This window comes from Delphinapterus leucas, chromosome 18 (genome assembly GCF_059928025.1).
Source record: "Delphinapterus leucas isolate spDelLeu-1000000601 "Yukka" chromosome 18, BTC_Dleu_Yukka2, whole genome shotgun sequence".
Lineage (NCBI taxonomy): Eukaryota > Metazoa > Chordata > Mammalia > Artiodactyla > Monodontidae > Delphinapterus > Delphinapterus leucas.
In genome coordinates this window covers 48,963,797-48,984,706 of record NC_143146.1, presented here as the reverse complement: position 1 = coordinate 48,984,706, position 20,910 = coordinate 48,963,797, and the positions used below count along the sequence as shown (strand labels likewise).

At 36.6% G+C, this 20,910-nt stretch overlaps 1 protein-coding gene across 1 annotated transcript in view; it reads left to right on the top strand.

Annotated features, from left to right (window-relative positions):
- The window catches only part of PCDH17 (protocadherin 17), a 106,749-nt gene that overhangs the window by 81,753 nt on the left and 4,086 nt on the right, over nt 1-20,910 (top strand). Inside the window, 3 exon segments of the mRNA XM_089899473.1 lie at nt 19,986-20,664; nt 20,850-20,865; nt 20,868-20,910. Coding sequence (XP_089755599.1) covers nt 19,986-20,664; nt 20,850-20,865; nt 20,868-20,910 — 738 coding nt within the window.

Here is a 20,910-nt window from a genome sequence, read left to right as displayed (position 1 = left end):
TTTTGGCTGCATTGGGTCTTTGTTGTTGGGTCTTCATTGCTGCACACGGACTTTCTCTAGTTGCGGAAAGCGGGGGCTACTCTCTGTTGCGGTGCGCAGGCTTCTCATTGTGGTGGCTTCTCTTGTTGCAGAGCTCGGGCTCTAGAGCACAGGCTTCAGTAGTTATGGAGCACAGGCTTAGCTGCTCTGTGGCATGTGGGATCTTCCTGGACCAGGGCTTGAACCCGTGTCCCCTGCATTGGCAGGTGGATTCTCAACCACTGTGCCACCAGGGAAGTCCCAGACTGTGTACTTTTAAAATAAGTGCTTAATCTCACAATACATCATTTATATTTGGAATTTTATGTAAAATTATGTACAGAGATATATGTTTTTAATAATAAAAGAACCACCGAACAGATAGGAAATTTCTATTTTCCAAGTACTTCTAACTTAGTATTTTTTCCAGTATGCAGTAGTACTTACCACAATGACCATATTTACAGTAATAAGCTAGGTAATTTTCTTTTGTGATCATGTATATTTTTATCAATTCAATGAATAAACATTAAAATAAATATTTTATTAGAAATTTGCCAAATCAAGTAGTTTAATTTTAATTTAGCATGGAACTTGGATTTTAATACTAGATAATCTTAGATCAAGGAACACACTCATCTGAACCTCAAAAATTAAGTCACCTTGGGCTTCCCTGGTGGCGCAGTGGTTAAGAGTCCACCTGCCGATGCAGGGGACACGGGTTCGTGCCCCGGCCCGGGAAGATCCCGCATGCCGCAGAGCGGCTGGGCCCGTGAGCCATGGCCGCTGAGCCTGCGCGTCCAGAGCCTGTGCTCCGCAACGGGAGAGGCCACAACAGTGAGAGGCCCGCGTACGGCAAAAAAAAGTCACCTAAAAATTTAAGGTTAGGGTTATACTTTCTCAAAGTCAAGTTTTCTGTCCTTCGGGAAGACAAGTTATAATCCCAACTACGTTTCCAGTAACAGGTTCTGCATTCTCCAACTGACTTAAATCCTACAGTGCTCTAAAGGAATTTTAGACTTCAGTTACAAGATTGCTGCCATTTTCCTAAAGATTACAAAGAAATTTGCTGTGAAAGAATGTGTACAACTTTGACTTGTTAATTTTTTTTTTTAATAATAGTATTGTCTAGCAAATATCTTTGGGCCAGATTAAAAAGGCCCAAAGTAGTCCAGATTATGACTATTTTCATTATGATCATGGAAATGTTAAGCAGCTACTCAAAAATGACTTTCACAGCACAAAGGATCACTTCTTTCTGAGACTGAGCATACATATTTTTAAAGGGAAAAAACTCAAACAGAACATGCCTGAATTAGAAAGGACCGTCTCAATGAATTCTCCCTGTGATGTCAATATAGATTTTCTTTTAGATTAGTTTAGATTACAAGTCTGAAAATAAAATAAATTCTCATACACTTATGTTTATTTCCCTGTTGTTATTACTCATGGGAGATGCACTTTACTTTTATCATCTGTTCTTTACTTTGGGTATGGTTATCAGAGCTCAGAAAGTGCTCTCCAAGATAAGAAAGTATTTAGAACACCACTGTAGACACATTTTGACGTTTATACTGCATTATGTATGGGTAGACTTCATATTCTTTTAAAACACCTTTTAATCTTTGCTCTGATTCAAGGATAGCCTCCTCCAATAGTGTTTTGACCCTCGGTTACATTACATAGCAGGGTGTTACAGAAGGCCTTACATCCCCTCCTTCTATATATGAGTTTCATGGCCTTTTTTCCCCAATTTCTTCTATACTTGTGTGTGTTTTAATGATTACAAAATATTAAAGCTGTTAGTAGAAAAATGGCTTGTCATTGCCAGTAAAACCCATTACAACTTACATTTCTGTGTATTTACTCTAGGACATGGATATTGAGTATATTGATTTTGCTTACATGTTCATTCTTGAGATGACCCACTCTTAGAGGGTAAAAAGCACCAGCTTCTGATAAAATTACAGCACAGTAAAGGTAATAAGGACCAAATAGTTTTTGAGAAGTAATTTTGAAAACAGGTTTATTTAAAATGTCAATTAAAATGTCACTCTCTTGTTTCCTACTATTTATATATTTTTGAACTGTAATAATAGTAGCAACAATATGCTGTGGTAGGATTTGTTTTAGTAAGATGAAGGCCAAATTGTTTTTGTTCAAACAGTCTATATTTTATTCTAAAGTAACCTTTGGGACACTATCAATTTTAACAGTTCTCTCAGAAAGGTTTCATTTCACAGGAGGCATTTTTGGTGAAAATACATATTTATTATCATTTGTGCATGTGCGTAGATGCACACTGAGGATATTTAGATTCAGTTTATTTTTTAATTTTTTTAACACCTTTATTGGAGTATAATTGCTTTACAAAAGTGTGTTAGTTTCTGCTTTATAGCAAAGTGAATCAGCTATACATATACAAGTATACCCATATCTCCTGCCTTCTTTCATCTCCCTCCCACCCTCCCTAGCCCACCCCTCTAGGTGGTCACAAAGCACCAAGCTGATGTCCCCATGCTATGTGGCTGCTTCCCACTAACTATCTGTTTTGCATTTGGTAGTACCAAATGTAAACTCTCTTGCCACTCTCTCACTTTGTCCCAGCTTACCCTTCCCCCTCCCCGTGTCCTCAAATCCATTCTCTAGGTCTGAGTCTTTATTCCTGTCTTGCCCCTAGGTTCTTCACAACCAATTTTTTTTTAAGGTTCCATATATATGTGTTAGCATATGGTATTTGTTTTTCTCTTTCTGACTTACTTCACTCCGTATGACAGGGTCTAAGTCCATCCACCTCACTACAAATAACTCAATTTCATTTCTTTTTATGGCTGAGTAATATTCCATTGAATATATGTGCCACATCTTCTTTAACCATTCATCTGTTTATGGACACTAAGGTTGCTTCCATGTCCTGGCTATTGTAAATAGAGCTGAAATAAACATTGTGGTACATGACTCTTTTTGAATTATGGTTTTCCCAGGGAATATGCCCAGTAGTGGGATTGCTGGGTCATATGGTAGTTCTATTTTTAGTTTTTTAAGGAACCTCCATACTGTTCTCCATAGTGGCTGTATCAATTTACATTCCCACCAACACTGCAAGAGGGTTCACTTTCCACCACATCCTCTCCAGCATTTATTGTTTGTAGATTTTTTGATGATGGCCATTCTGAATGGTGTGAGATGATACCTCATTGTAGTTTCAATTTGCATTTCCCCAATGATTAGTGATGTTGAGCATTCTTTCACGTGTTTACTACTTGAAATCTGTATATCATCTTTGGTGAAATGTCTATTTAGGTCTTCTGCCCATTTTTGGATTGGGTTGTTTGATTTTTTTTTTTATATTGAGCTGCATGAGCTGCTTGTAAAATTTGGAGATTAATCCTTTGTCAGTTGCTTCATTTGCAAATATTTTCTCCCATTCTGAAGGTTGTCTTTTCATCTTGTTTAGGTTTTCTTTTGCTGTGAAAAAGCTTTTAAGTTTTATTAGGTCTCGTTTTTTTTTGTTTGTTTTGTTTTTCTTTCCATTTCTCTAGGAGGTTGGTCCAAAAGGTTGCTGTGATGTATGTCGTAGAGTGTTCTGCCTATGTTTTCCTCTAAGAGTTTTGAATAGTCTGGCCTTACATTTAGATCTTTAATCCATTTTGAGTTTATTTTGGTGTATGGTGTTAGGGAGTGTTCTAATTTCATTCTACCTGTAGCTGTCCAGTTTTCCCAGCACCACTTATTGAAGAGGCTGTCTTTTTGTCATTGTATATTCTTGCCTCCTTTATCAAAGGTAAGGTGACCATATGTGCATGTTTTTTTCCATCCTGTTCCACTGACCTATATTTCTGTTTTTGGGTCAGTTCCATACTGTCTTGATTACTGTAGCTTTGTAGTATAATCTGAAATCCAGAAGCCCAATTCCTCCAGCTCCATTTTTCTTTCTCAAGATTGCTTTGGCTTTTGGGGGGTCTTTTGTGTTTCCATGTAAATTGTGAAAATTTTTGTTCTAGTTTTTTGAAAAATGCCATTGGTAGTTTGATGGGGATTGCATTGAATCTGTAGATTGCTTTGGGTAGTATAGTCATTTTCACAAAGTTGATTCTTCCAATCCAAGAACATGGGATATCTCTCCATCTGTTTGTATCATCTTTAATTTCATCAGTGTCTTATAGCTTTCTGCATACAGGTCTTTTTTCTCCTTAGGTAGGTTTATTCCTAGGTATTTTATTCTGTTTGTTGCAATGGTAAATGGGAGTGTTTCTTTAATTTCTCTTTCAGATTTTTCATCATTAGTGTATAAGAATGCAAGAGATTTCTGTGCATTAATTTTGTATTCTGCTACTTTACCAAATTCATTGATTAGCTCTAGGAGTTTTCTGGTAGCATCTTTAGGATTCTCTATGTATAATATCATGTCATCTGCAAACAGTGACAGCTTTACTTCTTCTTTTCCAATTTGGATTCCTTTTATTTCTTGTTCTTATCTGATTGCTGTGGCTAAAACTTCCAAAACTATGTTGAAAAATAATGGTGAGAGTGGACAACCTTGTGTTGTACCTGATCTTAGAGAAATGGTTTCAGTTTTTCACCATTGAGAATGATGTTAGCTGTGGTTTTGTCATATATTGCCTTTATTATGTTGAGGTAAGTTCCCTCTATGCCTTCATTCTGGAGGGTTTTTTATCATAAATGGGTGTTGAATTTTGTTGAAACCTTTTTCTTCATCTATTGAGATGATCATATGGTTTTTCTCCTTCAATTTGTTAATATGGTTTATCACATTGATTGATTTGCATATATTGAAGAATTCTTGCATTCCTGGTTTAAATCCCACTTGATCATGCTGTATGATCCTTTTAAAGTGCTGTTGGATTCTGTGTGCTAGTATTTTGTTGAGGATTTTTGCATCTATGTTCATCAGTGATATTGGCCTGTAGTTTTCTTTCTTTTTAACATCTTTGTCTGGTTTTGGTATCAGGACGGTGTTGGCCTCGTAGAATAAGTTTGAGAGTGTTCCTCCCTCTGCTATATTTTGGAAGAGTTTGAGAAGGATAGGTGCTAGCTTTTCTCTTAATCTTTGATAGAATTTGCCTGTGAAGCCATCTGGTCCTGTGCTTTTGTTCGTTGGAAGATTTTTAATAACAGTCTTAATTAAAGTGCCTGTAATTGGTCTGCTTATATTTTCTGTTTCTTCCTGGTTCAGTCTCGGACAATTGTGCTTTTCTAAGAATTTGTCCATTTCTTCCAGGTTGTCCATTTTATTCACATATTGTTGCTTGTAGTAGTCTCTCACCATCCTTTTTATTTCTGCAGTGTCAGTTGTTACTTCTTTTTCATTTCTAATTCTATTGATTTGAGTATTCTGCCTATTTTTCTTAATGAGTCTGGCTAATGATTTATCAATTCTGTTTATCTTCTGTTGGTGTGTTTAATATTGTCCCAGAGGTCTCTAAAGCTGTCCTCAATTATTTTCATTTTTTTTTCTTTATTCTTCTCTGTGGTAGTTATTTCCACTATTTTATCTTCCAGGTACTTATCCATTCTTCTGCCTCAGTTATTCTGCTATTGATTCTTTCTAGAGAATTTTTAATTTCATTTATTGTGTTGTGCATCATTGTTTGTTTGCTCTTTAGTTATTCTAGGTCTTTGTGAAATGTTTCTTGTATTTTCTGCATTCTAGTTCCATGATTTTGAATCATCTTTACTATCATTACTCTGAATTTATTTTCAGGTAGACTGCCTATTTCCTCTTCATTTGTTTGGTCTGGTGGGTTTTTCCCTTTCTCCTTTGTCTGCTGTGTGTTTCTCTGTCTTCTCATTTTGCTTAACTTACTGTGTTTGGCGACTCCTTTTCACAGACTGCAGATTCGTATTTCCCATTGTTTTTGGTGTCTGCCCCCAGTGGCTAAGGTTGGTTCAGTGGCTTGTGTAGGCTTCCTGGTGGAGGGGACTGTGCCTGTGTTCTCGTGGATGAGGCTGGATCTTGTCTTTCTGGTGGGCAGGACCACAACTGGTTTTGTATTTTGGGGCACCTGTGACCTTATTATGATATTAGGGGGCCTCTCTGCTAATGGATGGGGTTGTGTTCCTGTCTTGCTAGTTGTTTGGCATAGGGTGTCCAGCACTGTAGCTTGCTGATCATTCAGTGGGGCTGGGTCTTAGCATTTAGATTGAGATCTCTGAGAGAGCTTTCACCATTTGATATTACATGGAGCCGGGAGGTCTCTGGTGGATCAATGTCCTGAACTCAGCTCTCCCCCCTCAGAGGCACAGGCCTGACACCAACACCCTGTCAGTCACACATCTCAGAAGAAAGTGGAGAAAAAAAGAAAGACAGAAATCATAATATAAAGTTTTTAAAGTAAGACATTTAAAAAAATTATTAAATATAAAAAAATAAAAAGTAATAAATAAAGGCAAAAAGAAAGAAGTGAGCAGCCAAACCAACAAAACAAATCCACCAATGATAACATGCGCTAAAAACTATAGTAAGAAAAATAAAATAAAATAAAATAAAATGGACAGGCAGAACCCTAAGACAAATGGTGAAAGCAAAGCTATACAGAAAAAAATCACACAAAGAAGCAAACACATACACACTCAGAAAAAGAGAAAAAGGGGAAAAATATATATCTATACATTAAAAGAAAGGAAGAGAGCAACCAAATCAATAAACAAATCTACCAATCATAATAAACTCTAAACTAAGACAAACATAAGATCAGAAGCAAATTAGATATAGAAAGCAAACCCCAAGTCTACAGTCGCTCCCACAGCCCACAGCCCACAGCCTCAATTTTGGGATGATTTGTTGTCTATTCAGGTATTCCAGAGATGCTGGGTACATCAAGTTGATTGTGGAGATTTAATCCACTGCTCCTGAGGCTGCTGGGAGAAATTTCCCTTTCTTTTCTTTGGTCACACAGCTCCTGGGGTTCAGCTTTGTATTTGGTCCCTCCTCTTCATGTATGTCCCTTGAGGGCATCTTTTCTTCGCTCACACACAATGGGGTTAAAGGAGCAGCTGATTAGGTGGCTCTGGCTCAATCAGGCTGGAGGGAGGGAGGGGTAAGTAATGTGGCACGAGCCTGCGGAGGCAGAAGCAGGCATGATATTTCAACCGCCTGAGGCACTCCGTGTGTTCTCCTGGGGAATTTGTCCCTGGATCACGGCACCCTGGCAGTGGTGGGATACACATGCTCCCAGGAGGGTAGTTGTGGATAGTGTCCTATGCTTGCACACAGGCTTCCTGGTGGCTGCAGTAGCAGCCTTAGCATTTCATGCCCGTCTCTGGTGTCCACGCTGATAGCTGCAGCTTGTGACAGCCTCTGGAGCTCATTTAGGTGGTGCTCTGAATCCCCTCTCCTTGGACACACCCAAACAATGCTCTCTTGCCTCTTAGGCAGTTCCAGACATTTTCTCAGACTCCCTCCTGGCTAGCTGTGGCACACTAGCCCGCTTCAGGCTGTGTTCATGCAACCAACCCCAGTCCTCTCCTTGGGATCTGACCTCTGAAGCCTGAGCCTCAGCCCCCAGTCCCCACCCGGCCTGGAGGGTGGGTAGACAAGGATCTCAGGCTGGTAAGTGCTGGTCGGCACTGATCCTCTGTATGGGAATTTCTCTGCTTTGCCCTCTGCACCCCTGTTGCTGCGCTCTCCTCCGTGTCTCGGAAGCTTCCTGCCCCCTGTCCCCCACTCCCCCCTCCCCACACCCCTGTCTCCGTCAGTGAAGGGGTTCCCTAGTGTGTGGAAACTTTTCCTCCGTCACACCTCCCTCCCCAAGGTGCAGGTCCCATCCCTATTCTTTTGTTTTGTTTTGTTTGTTTGTTTGTTTTGTGGTACACGGACCTCTCACTGTTGTGGCCTCTCCCGTTGCAGAGCACAGGCTCCGGACGCGCAGGCTCAGCAGCCATGGCTCACGGGCCCAGCCACTCCGTGGCATGTGGGATTTTCCCGGACTGGGGCACGAACTTGTGTCCCCTGCATTGGCAGGTGGACTCTCAACCACTGTGCCACCAGGGAAGCCCCCATCCCTATTCTTTTGTCTCTGTTTTTCCTTTTTCCTTTTGCCCTACCCAGGTACTTGGGGAGTTGCCTTTTGGAAAGTCTTAGGTCTTCTGCCAGCATTCAGCAGTTGTTCTATAGGAGTTGTTCCACATGTAGATGTATTTCTGACGTATTTGTGGGGAGGAAGGTGATCTCCACGTCTTTCTCCTCCACCATCTTGAAGGTCTCCCCCCAACACTGGTCATTTTGGGGATCACTGTTGTCATCTGGCTTTGGGAGAGGGGAAAGGGAGTGTCAGAACTACGTCTCTACCATTTACTTTCAGTCTCAAAGTAACTGAACATGGTGGGCTATTTGCTTAACAGTATATTGGTCCCTCTATATTTCTACCTCCCCTCCATGAATCATGTGGATAAATTTGTAAAACACAGAGTAGACCTTGGGGGAACAAGAATATTGCTTCAGACTCAGCTCCCACCCTCATCTATACTCTAGTACAATAATCCAGGTCATTTTCAAAGTGAATAAATGTAGAATATACCCACAGCCTTTCTAACTCTCCTTGGCATGCCCTTGTTTTTTTTTGCACAGAGAAGTCTTCAAAGAGATCTCCTTCTAGAATACTAGATCAGAAGGGGTGCCAACGTCCTCCATTAAATATCCTCTACTCTTCTCCTTCTCCCAATGTTTGGTCCCTAAGGATGAGATTGGAACAGTATAGTCACACTTAACTCCATCACCCTTAATGCTCCACAACACTTGGGCTACAAGCTTCATATTTCATTAAGCAATGACTTTCAAACATTTTCTAATTGATGTCGATATATGGTAAACCAGAACGTGTGTGTGTGCACGTGTGTTATCAAATTGAAACAAAGCTTTTATAAACAATCTTGCCTTTACTCTCTATTTTTATACCTTTGTCTATTTCACTTAAAAAAATTTAGTTACAACCAGAAAATTGATTTCAAGGTCTATTGATGAGTCTCTACCATGGTTTAGAAAGTCACACCATCCTACTACCATAGAGCAAGAAGGTTCATAGTTTAGCTCTAATTAGAACAAACTCTACTATATAATAGACCAGCAGATTTAGATCTTGGTTTGTATATGAGGTTTAAGGAAATTTTTTAAAATCATTCTTAAAAAATACTCAACACCTGGCTTTCACAGATATTATCTTGCTAAAAGAGGGAATATAAAAGTATTAAGATCCAGCTTGAGACTCAAAATATCTATCCCAAGTTAGTGGTCTACAAACTTTTTCTTAAAGGTCCAGATGTTAAATACTTTAGGCTTTGTAGGCCATACAATCTCTTTTGTAGCTATTCACTTCTGCCCTTGTATCATGAACATAGCCATAGACAGTATGTAAAAAAATGACTGTGGCCCCGTATTCTAATAAAACTGCATTTAACAAAATAAGTGGTAATTTGCCTATTACTGTTCTAAATAAAAGTATCTTATTTTTTTCTCTCATAACAGTATATTCTCCAGGAGTTGTTGCACATGTAGATGTATTTCTGATGTATCTGTGGGGAGGAAATTGATCCCCACATCTTACTCCTCCACCATCTTGAAGGTCTCTCCTCAGTTTATTTTTAAATTATTGTAATATAAGTAATTTTTGTAAGAATTATTTATGGAAAAGTATAGTTTCATATATTTTTCCCACAGCTTTAAATCTTGAAAGAAAACATGTTTTTTTTTACTTATTTCTTTTAAAAAATTACATTTTTAAAAATACTCATCTGAGCAAGGCACCCATCTGTTCTTTTGGAAGCATGTCCATCTAATTTAAGGTAACTTAATTGAAACTTTAGATCTATCTCTAGAGTATAGTTCTATGAATTTAATGAATAGACTTTGGAGACCAGAATATCATTAAAATATTATAATATTAAAATCTTTTTAAAAAATCCATCTTCTGGGACTCCCAAATCCTATTGACAAGCATTGATTACTAAATAATAAGTAAGAGAGGATTAGTTGCATCTGAATTAACTCTGTTTTCTGAGAATGCCAGAAATGATACTGATTCCGTTTACTTGTCTCTAGCAATTGAAAAAAAAAACAAAAAGCGGTAGAAACAAGGTGAACAGTAGGATTTAAACTAGTAAATAGAAATACATCCCAACAGAAACCAGATAGCAGGCAGGAGAGAAAAACTAATAAGACGATCTTGCTTCCTTTTTACAAAGAGTTCAGTTTAATAGGCATGTTTTCATTGACCTTCCTTAATAATTACCACTTTGCTAGGAGAATGACTTGAATTTTAGGTGTATTCATCCATGTCATCAAAAATGGTGTCATTATCAGAGATGGGGTTAGCTTACACAGGCGATAAAAGCATAAGGAAAACATCTCCTCCATAGTAGTATATTTAAATAGTTTTGGGTCTGAAACTCACAGTATTGTTTAAGTCGCTAGAATTTTAAATTTGCCCCTGTAAACCAAACAGTTTTTACAAACTACTGCATGCCAGAGCATAGGTTTCTCACTGCATATAAATCAGGCTTTTTTGGAAGCTGCATTAACCCTTTCAAGAATCTAAAATTACAAGGACTTATTAATTAATTCATATGTTGATGGTAGCTGTCAGATAAAGCATAAAATACGAGGCAACTACCTTAAAACAAAAGAGAGAAACTGGCACATTTGACCCACAATGCAGTAGAATCAAAAAAAAAAAAAAAAGGCCAAAAGGAGAAACCTAGGAGAGATGAAAGAAATTTAATAGATGCTGAGGTGTAGGTTTTTTAGAATACTCACTGTTTACATAATTTAAAATTATAAAGAGATGATTACTTAAACATAGATTTTAATTTCAATAACAGTGTCTCTGGTTTAAAAAATTCCCTTAAGGGGAAAATATTCTGACCTCCATGTTTCAGTGGATATATGTCAAGAAGGATTTATTTATTTTATTGAAAATGGTACCCTCAATAATAAATAGAAAGCTTCAGAATTTTATATCAATATGGTATTTAACAGATAGATCTGATGTTACTTTAAATACTGTGTATCTCATAGCAAAAGAGAGCTATTATGTATAACTTTGTTTAGGTCCTGGGATCATTCTGAAAACTGACGAGACACTCTCATAAATGAATTGAGTAATTTGTAAGGGGTGGTCATTCTTATTATAGCTTACCAATAGTATTTGATACCTTTTAAATTTCATCTTCCTTTATATCAATGGTAGCATTCTGTTCAAATTCAGAAGTGTGATTATTGAGTGTATTCTCAAGGAATAGAGCATGTAAGAATATACTAGGACCTCAGAGTCTTGATCCTCCAGGGGCATAAGGAACTTGATGAGGCAAACAGATTAAAAAATAAGAGTCAGGGAGCAACGCTAGAGTATATAATGCAATTGGAAAATTGTGGCATAATCTTTGTCCAAAATAGAAATGAGTATTTTGGAGAATATTTTCATTAATTATTTATTCTTCTTGAGATCCAGAATAAATTTTGAAAGGTTTCTGAGATTCAACATCTACCTACCTTATTTGTGGCCATGTTCCTTGCCTTGTAGGAGTGTTTATTACCTCTCTTCTAGATACATATAATGATCTTCTTTCTTCCAGACCTTCCCTCTTCTGGCCTTCTAGAATCCTTTAAGCTTTCTGATATGTCATCATATGCAATCTTATGGTTGGTTAATAATAATAGCAAATTTGAGAAAGCAGGAAGGGAGATAAAGTAGATGTAGGAAGAAAGAAAATAGTTTTCTAATGCAGAACTATAAAATTCAGGATTTATATTGTTAATATACAATATCAGTTGAATCAACATACATTAAGTCTTTCTTTAGTTTAGGAGAAGTGGAGTGAGACGCAAGCAGAATGGGGTAGGACTGGAGTTGGAATGATGGTGCCAGAGCTATGACAGGTCCTTTGTGCTCTGTTGGAGATAATCCTGGTTGGAGCCCAAACGCTAGATACCTGTACCAGAAGTAATGCTGATTTGAATACTACTTGCTCTGTGACCAAGCAGTTTTTTAGGCTCATAAATGTTGTTCAGTACTGCTCAGTCAAGCTCCTAAGTATTTCAAGAATCTTCTGAGATATACAATAAATTACTCAAATACCTATATTAGTGTTCCATTACCCGTTAAACTAAATTCGGTCTTTTATTCAGAGCTTTTCCATTTTCTTTTACATTCTAGCCAGTTTTTCCCTTGTTACTTTGTTTTTAGGCATTGCAATATACATCTTTTGACCTACAAATCTGCTCTCTTATCACCCTGTGAAACGCACATTTCTGTGTGGTAATCATTTCACTTTCTAATCTCTTTACCTAGATCACCCTATCCCTGCTCTCCACTGTCTGTTGAAACCCTGATCATCTCTTGAATTGCAAATCAAGCACCACTTCTTCTAAAAAGCCTTTCACCATGTTACAATCTACACTTTTCTCTGTATTTCTGTTGTTTGACATTCATATAACATAGTTCAAAATGTAACGAATCATGAATTATTTCTCTTATGGTGGTTTCAAATCAAGTTTCTAGTTTCTAATGAAACTGTAAACTCCTTGGTAAAGAGATACAGCCTTCCAGACTGGAGAATTTTAGAGGTGGGTAAACGTGGGTTCATTTACCACAAACCTTTACTTGAGACAACACCTGTTCCACAACATTCTTTCGAAGATGCCTTTGCTTGAAAACTTCCAGTTCACAAAGTTGATGCTTAGTTCATTCTTACCTTATGAATGATTGAGTATAATTCCTTTAACTGCTGAATTACACACATCTACTACTCCCAATGAATTTGAGCTGTCTTTACTCTGGTGGGGCATTTGAGTTATATTGTTTTTCCTTGATAGGTTATGTCAGAGTCCTTTTCTCAAAAAAGCAAAAATATAAACAAAAACAAAAACTTGTTCCATTTAGTATAGAATTGAGTTGCAGAGCCAGTTCTCCTGAGCGTACCTGTTAAGAAAGAGATGGCCCTATTTATCTGTGCCTTCACTTCTAAGCATCTGCTACTACCCCAGGGGATGGCTGCACCTACAGTATGGGACTGGGGAAGGGTGGCAGCTAAATTTTGAATGTTAATTTCAGGACACTGTGCCACAGGACACAATTATATTTGTGCCATAGGTTCTCAATATGTGGTTTAGATTCTCATTTTTTTTTTTCGGGTGCTTCCATATCAGATTTCCTTATATCCTTTTGCTTTCATTCCTTAACATATATTTCCCTTTAATTTCATTTTTCTTCATCTCAGAGCATTATCTGTGGTTGTCAGTATTTATGCCAGAAGATTCATTCTGGTAGACCTATTATTATGTCCAAAGGGTCACAAACACTTGAAACCATCCCCAAAGGTGTGCAGGTGCATTGAATAGTAAGTGCAAATGCTCCCAGCACTCCAAATACCCAGCTGCAGTTGGATTCAGTTGAATGTGATACAGGACAGTGGTTTCTGGTGCCTGAATGAAGTTGTGGCGATACATTCAGAAGCATTGTGTGATGTAATTGCACGCCAGAGGATTGGTACTTCTAAGCTGCCACGGTTTGACTATTTGATAGCATTATTATAACCTCCTTTTCAAAATGTGCTCTCTGCCTATCAAAAGCAGATAGAATGGCATTTCACAACTGAGGTAAATTCTGGAAGCCAGATCAGCAGTACATACACCTAAAAATATATACATTTCTCTCATAGTATTTTTATTCCATGAACTATGTTTCTAAATTATTATTTCTTATGACCAATTATTAGGAAATATTTTAAGTTCCTGGAGTCTAGTACCCAGTGTTTTATCATTATATCACTGCCAACACATGAACAAGCATGCTCACGAAATGAGCATATTGTAACAAGATACGTGATCTTACATTAAAAAATAAAAGAAGCAAAAACATATCCCACATCTGTGTATTTGTATATCAGTTATTTGATTAGTAGAACAGCCTAGATCACTGTGCACAAGTGAGAAACATGGGAAATACAAGGCAATAGATGAAAGATCACTTGGCTAAATAAAGTGATTGTACTCTGATGCAACATTTTCCCTTACCCTTCTCTTTTCTTCCCTGAATAAGGGATACACCAAGGTTATTAAAAATTGTGCTAAAATTAAGCCTGGAAGTCATGTGAATACTAGCAGAAGAAATAGCATGTGATAAAATTATAATATTAGGATACTTGTTTCTTTTTATTCCCCGACACAGAGAAAGACGTTTTGAGACAACTTTCCAATGCTGTCTCTAGAAGTAATATTGAAAGTGAAATTTTTACCCCCTCATAGTCAGATAGTGTGAAATCAGAAGGTTTAATTTTAACTAATATGCTAGTAAATGAGACATAGAAATCAAAAATGGAAATAATTTGAATGAATATAGATTGTTAAAGTGCCATTTATATGGAATGACTCACCCTATCATCATAACAAGTGTAAGGGGTTTATAGGATGGTAAAGGGAAGTAAGTGAATAATCATTAACATTGCCAAAAAAAGAGAGAACTGTATGTGGTAGAAAACTGTCAGTTTGCAGGATATTATGAATTATGTCAATTTACTGAAGAAACATTTTAGTAGAGGTTTGTTGGACTGTATTCTGACGAGATTTCTATTTTAATATTGGTGTTTTTTTCTCTGATATGTTAGAATATATTTGGATTAATTGTAATTTGCTGTGCTCATAGAGAAGTGTGTGTACATGTGTAAAATTGTGTGTGTGTGTTTGTGTGCACTGAAGAAAGAAAAAGGCAGTGAAGCAAGCTGTGGTTAAATCATTAAAAACTTTCAGTAGAAAACTGGTGTACACGAACTGTCAGTCTAAGGTCCTGGCTTGCCATTGTTTACTGGTAGATAATCTGTGATGGGCGTCAACTTTAAGTTTTGTAGAGTTAATCTCCAGAACATTTGGGCCAGCCATAAATATAGATGGGTGCCAGCTCTCTGCTTTCCCAGACAGCTAATTAGGTGTTATGAAAGCTTACACTGGTGAAAGAAGGTAAAATAGAAATACAAAAGAAAAGTGAGAACAAATAAAAAATGAACTTCATTTATAGAGCTCTCTACTTGGAAACAACTCCAATTTTAAGGTGCTGTTAGAAACAGGAGCAACCACCACACTAACAGAAGAGCACTATTCCTATTTAAAGCTATTTACAGAGCTGAAATAAAACCATTTTGTTGACAGTCATAAAGCACAGAAAACTCTCTCAAATAGCCTTCCCCACAACCACAACAATTTAGAACTTCCTCACTGATGTTCTGATTAATGGATTTTGGTTTTCAGATTTCTATGACACAGACGTTTATTTCTTCATTATAAAAATTAAATCAGATGCATATCTGAAACTCTTATTCTAGAAATAATAAGCATGTTTTCAGTTGTACAGATGTGTGGGCTCTGGAGGAAACAGGCAATGAAACTAAGGGGAGGAAATCCTTTTATGTTTTCTAATATTTCCCTAAGTGTTAACAAATTAGTTGCTAAGTATCTCTCTTTGGGTTATGTGGTATAATGCTTTGAAGACAGGGAAAATAAGCTTATCTTTTGAATTGTGATAAATTCCTTCCTGAGAGTGAGACAGATTGTAGTAAAGAGATAGATTTACTCTAAAGAAATTTCATGACGTGGCTCTTCGAACTGTGTTTCTTCGGCAGTGAACAGTTCCGAATCACAACACGCAAGGATTTTCTCCTGACTTTTCCCAAAATAACTATGTTCAATAGAGGCCCCTTAATCTTTGTTAATCTTTGATGGTTTAAATAGTGTTTTGGCTTCAAATTTTAATCTTCTACATTGTAATTATTGGCACCTCTTACCCATCTTGAAATGGTTGTGTACTCTTCATGATGTAGTGACATTACAAGGTTAAAATCACATTGTGGACATTAAGTTCTGGTAACCTTTGTGGAAGATCGCTAAAATACAATAATTTGGGAACAGATAATTTGATGTTTTACCTAAATATTTTTTTCCTCATATATATGTAACTTTCACAATGCCTGTTCCTTTGAAGGTATATTTTGGCAAAAAATGTTTGTTTGCCTAATATCTTTAAGTTATTAAACAGTTTAATCTAGGTTAAAAAAAAGAGAGAGAGCTTTCAGATTTGTTGGCTAATATGAATTTGCAGATTTCATACATCTTTATGTCTAAATCAACTTGAATTATATAAAATTCTAAAATCAGTAGTCAAGTTGTTTATCCAGTCAGAGGTTTCACACTCATAGTTGAAGGGCATAGGGAAAGATTAAAAGGTTGTTTATTGGTGATTTTAAATAAAAAGATTTATACATACATGTAAATTATATACAAGGTTTTATATTTATAAATATATTTATATATATGTTTTATATATATCTGCTATCCTTTATATTACAAATATATAACTTTCCTGTGTGTTTTATTCATTCATCTGTATTTCTCTTATGGTAGTTACTGATTTTTAATTTTCAGGAATGCATTGGACATGCGTTTGAGTTTTTAAATTTTGTTTGGACTATTTCCTGGAGAAAGCTCAATTTTATTACACACATGCAAATAAAGATCTATACGTGTGTGTGTGTGTGTGTGTGTGTGCATGTATAGTTTATGGTGGCAGCTGAACTGCAAGTACTTACAGTAATTTAAGTGATTATATCTTTTGAAAAAGATCATATAAATTAAGATGCAAAATTGAACTAATTAAGATGACTGTGTTTATATCCCTCCCCTTGGGAGCTTTTATAATAGTCAGAAGTGACTATAGTAGTATAGAAAATGATTCTTAATGTTAAACAAGTATTTAAATTTCTGATTGTCACATGATCCTTCAGGGAATTTTACACTTAAAAGATTAGACACTGTAAACTTTCTCTATAGACAGAACTGCCCAGATTTCTAGCTGTCGGACTTCAGAGTTGTTTTCACTTTGCAATATAAATATGCCTATCTCTCAGTTTCTCTCATCTATATACCATTTGGATTATCCCATCTTTCTTGGCAAGGGGTGCATTCTGTGAAAGGGTTATTATGTTATACTAAGGAAAGGACAAAAATGAGGGTAAATAATTTCTTTGTAATCCCAGATTGGTCCAGAAGAAAAAATGAATCTTGGATCAAGCATCTCTAAATTTGTTTTCTGTCCAGGATCCCTAAATTTGTTTTTTGATACAAATATGTAATCTATGCAAATAGTGGCTGTCTGTGTAATTTGCTTCTTTTTCATTTTTATAGTTCATAATTCAACATATCTGTTTCGGGATTCGTTTTCCCTAAGGTACAGAAAGAAGCTATTATCTACCTTTATAGTCCTAGGGCTTGAGAAAATCCTCCACACTATTATTCTTTATTATACACACTTAGTTTATTGAGTGGATTTTTAAAAATATAATAGAAGGTGTGCATAGCAGAAATCCTCCTAATACGACTCCCCTTCCTTTAAGCCCCTCCTCCCTCACTCCTCCCTCCATCCTTCCCTCTCTCCCCTCACTTTGGTTTCCTTCTCGCCTCTCTTTTTCTTTCATTTTTTTCCATTTTGTCTACTTTTTTGGTCTAGCTAGTAATTCATTATGTACTACCTATGTCTCTTTTATGTGTCTACCTAGTCATCTATTTATTTATGTCGCTTCAGAAATAATTCTACTCTCTCAAAAATTCTTATTTGACCCTTGGCAGTTATAGTTCATTTTATGTTCTTAGTTTCTGCAGCTTGTACAGAAGGGTCCATTTGATTTTCTTCACTGTCTGTGAAATGCTGCTGTCAAAATTACAGTCTAATGACAAAGTGAACAGCATATAATGTGTCGTAATCAATACTCAAAATTTGCTCCCTAGGATGTAACATGAAGTCAAGTAAAAAAAGCTGCAGCGTTTCAGTAGTGAAGTGCAAACAATAATTTTATGTTGATGGTTTCAAATTCAAGGTCAATTTACACTTTCATAAATCTGCATTATTCTGTCCTGTTCACTCTATTCTTAAATTCATAGTGAATTCATTCAAAGCTGGGCTATCGAAATTGCTGAAATTGAGGCCAGTCAATATTGAAAAATAAAATTTTGTTAGTGTCTTTCAAAGAGAGTGTATGAGTTGTAAATGAAGTTTTTAAAAATCACAAATCTAAAAGATACAAAAATATTAGCAAGTGAAATAGATAGTAAAGTTTTCTACTGTATTTTTGAAGGATAAGATTAGTTGAATGAAATGATATGTATTTTTTTTTCTAACACTTACTGACACAGGCATAATATTGAAGATTCACTTTCAGAATAGGTAATGAAAACAGATACCTGATAGTAAACTTTTCTGATATCCTGTTGTTTAAATTCTGCTCTACTTTAAATCTGCACAGGGAGGCTTCTAGAAAATTTTAAATGCCTAGATTCTTTTGCTTCTGTTGGTGTCCATCTGTCTGACAACCTTTCAAATCATAGATAGTATTTGAGTCTGTGTGTAGATAGTTCAGTTTGAGACTACATTTCAGCATTCTTGCCTGCATTACATAATAAACTTAACATATTTTATTCACTCCTAGGTAAATATATGTTTAAAAGTAAGACAAAATTAAAATAGAGACAAGCCATGTAGATACTTCTTTTTAACATTTCAAGTGTGAATAATGATACATGCTATGAAATACCACAGAATTTTTGTTCTGTCAAAACACCATTTTGATTCTTTTCTAAAAGAGTTTAGTTTCATAGGAAATTATTTTATCCTAAAACCTTTTGAGATAATTAAAGTGTGGTTTATTTTTTTTCTTTTTGTATAAGGAATTTTTTGTGTGTTTTAAGTACAGACTCAGATTTTGTATATGACTTTGAAAAGTAACTGTATAAATTTATCAGCACTATTAAATTTGCTGCTTTTTCCCTTGCACACAGGACACTATACATTATGGAGATCCTCTCGCATCAATTAAATGGCAATCCCAAGGGTTGCCAAATGAGTAAGGAATTCTATTCCCATCACATTGAGTTAAACTGTAAATATCCTCTCCTGAAAAAAAGGTCCCTGATTTAAAAAGGATCATTAAACATAAGGAAAATAATGATTTGTAGGTGAAAGGGACAACTGGGAAGATGTAGTTCAAAGTTATCTTTTAAAATATTGAGTTCATGGACATATGCAGCTGTTGTCATAATGAAGGAATTTTCTTTCATATTTTCTTGTTCAGCATCTTTGAAATAGTGATCGTTAAACAGTACTTTATTTAGATTATCTACATGCTTATCACAAAAGAGAGAAGCAAAAATTCTCACAGAAATCATTATCATTTAGAATTGAAATCATGATTCGTCATTCATTCTGAACTATATCTGTTTACAAAATACATTTTCACCTACTTACACCAAAAACAAAAAGCTGAAGTGAAGAAAACTGATTACATGATCCATACGCAAATCTACTACAATAGCAATGTGCACTTTTTGACAAGCTTATTCATAACACATTCAGATAGAAAATTCCATTTGCTACTCTTCAGTAGGAAAAGCAGGCTTTTAAAGGAAAACCTTATTTCATGACTGTCACCAAAATAACAATTACAAGCAAAATAGGGATAAAACATAAAAAAAAATAGCAGCTTAGGACTTTTTATGGAAGTTTGTGATTCAGTTTTTGCACTGTTATTTGATTTCAAAAATTAAACCTGGTAATCCTTTTTGAAGTTCCCTGTTTCCAGGATGGGTTATACAGAACAAAGACTAACTGATATCCCCAGGTGATTAGTTTACAGTGATATTCTACTCTACTGAGAATGATTCTCCAGTGGCCACTTTTACTTCTTCCCAGGCTATGGAAATTTGTTAATACCTAGAGAATAGACTTAAATAAAACCGTTGTCTCAACCAGCAGGTTTATGCAACCATCCTGAAATGTTTTAATTATTGTTTTCTTTTCCTTTTTAATTTAGAGATCAGAGGTCAAGCAAACCCAGGGAGAGCTGATCGCAGCCTTTGTAGAACTGTAAAGGCATCCCTAATGATTGGATTTGCTGTCCTCTCTTTTGTTTTGCAGAACCAGAAGAGTGTGTTAATTGCACAGATGAATGCCGAGTGCTTGGTCATTCTGACAGGTGTTGGATGCCACAGTTCCCTGCAACCAATCAGGCTGAAAACGCAGATTACCGCACAAATCTCTTTGTACCCACAGTTGAAGCTAATGTTGAGACTGAGACTTACGAAACTGTGAATCCCACTGGGAAAAAGACTTTTTGTACATTTGGAAAAGACAAGCGAGAGCACACGATTCTCATTGCCAATGTGAAACCTTATTTAAAAGCCAAACGTGCCCTGAGCCCTCTCCTCCAAGAGGTCCCCTCAGCATCAAGCAGCCCAACCAAGGCATGCATCGAGCCTTGCACCTCAACGAAAGGCTCCCTGGATGGTTGCGAAGCAAAGCCAGGGGCTCTGGCCGAGGCGAGCAGCCAGTACTTGCCCACTGACAGTCAGTATCTGTCCCCCAGCAAGCAACCGAGAGACCCTCCCTTCCTGGCTTCTGAGCAGATGGCAAGGGTCTTCGCCGATGTACATTCAAGAGCCAGCCGGGATTCCAGTGAAATGGGCGCTGTCCTGGAGCAGCTTGACCACTCTAACAGAGATCTGGCCAGAGAGCCGGTGGATGCAGAGGAAGTCGTGAGAGAAATCGACAAGCTTCTGCAGGACTGCCGGGGAAATGACCCTGTGGCTGTGAGAAAGTGAAAAAAAAAAAAAAAAAAAAAGCATTGGCATTTTCTTGTCTCTTCTGTTGATTTAAAAATGACCCCTCTTGGTGAAAACCCCATTTTACAGGGATAAAGAAAGACCGATGCTGCTTTAAGGCTTTTAGTGAACATCTGAAGTGCCCACAAGTATGTTCTTTTCACTGCTGTTTCTTTTTCAGAAATAACAATGGCTTTGTTTTGACCAAACTTATATTAGGACAGAATTAATGATGTTCAAAG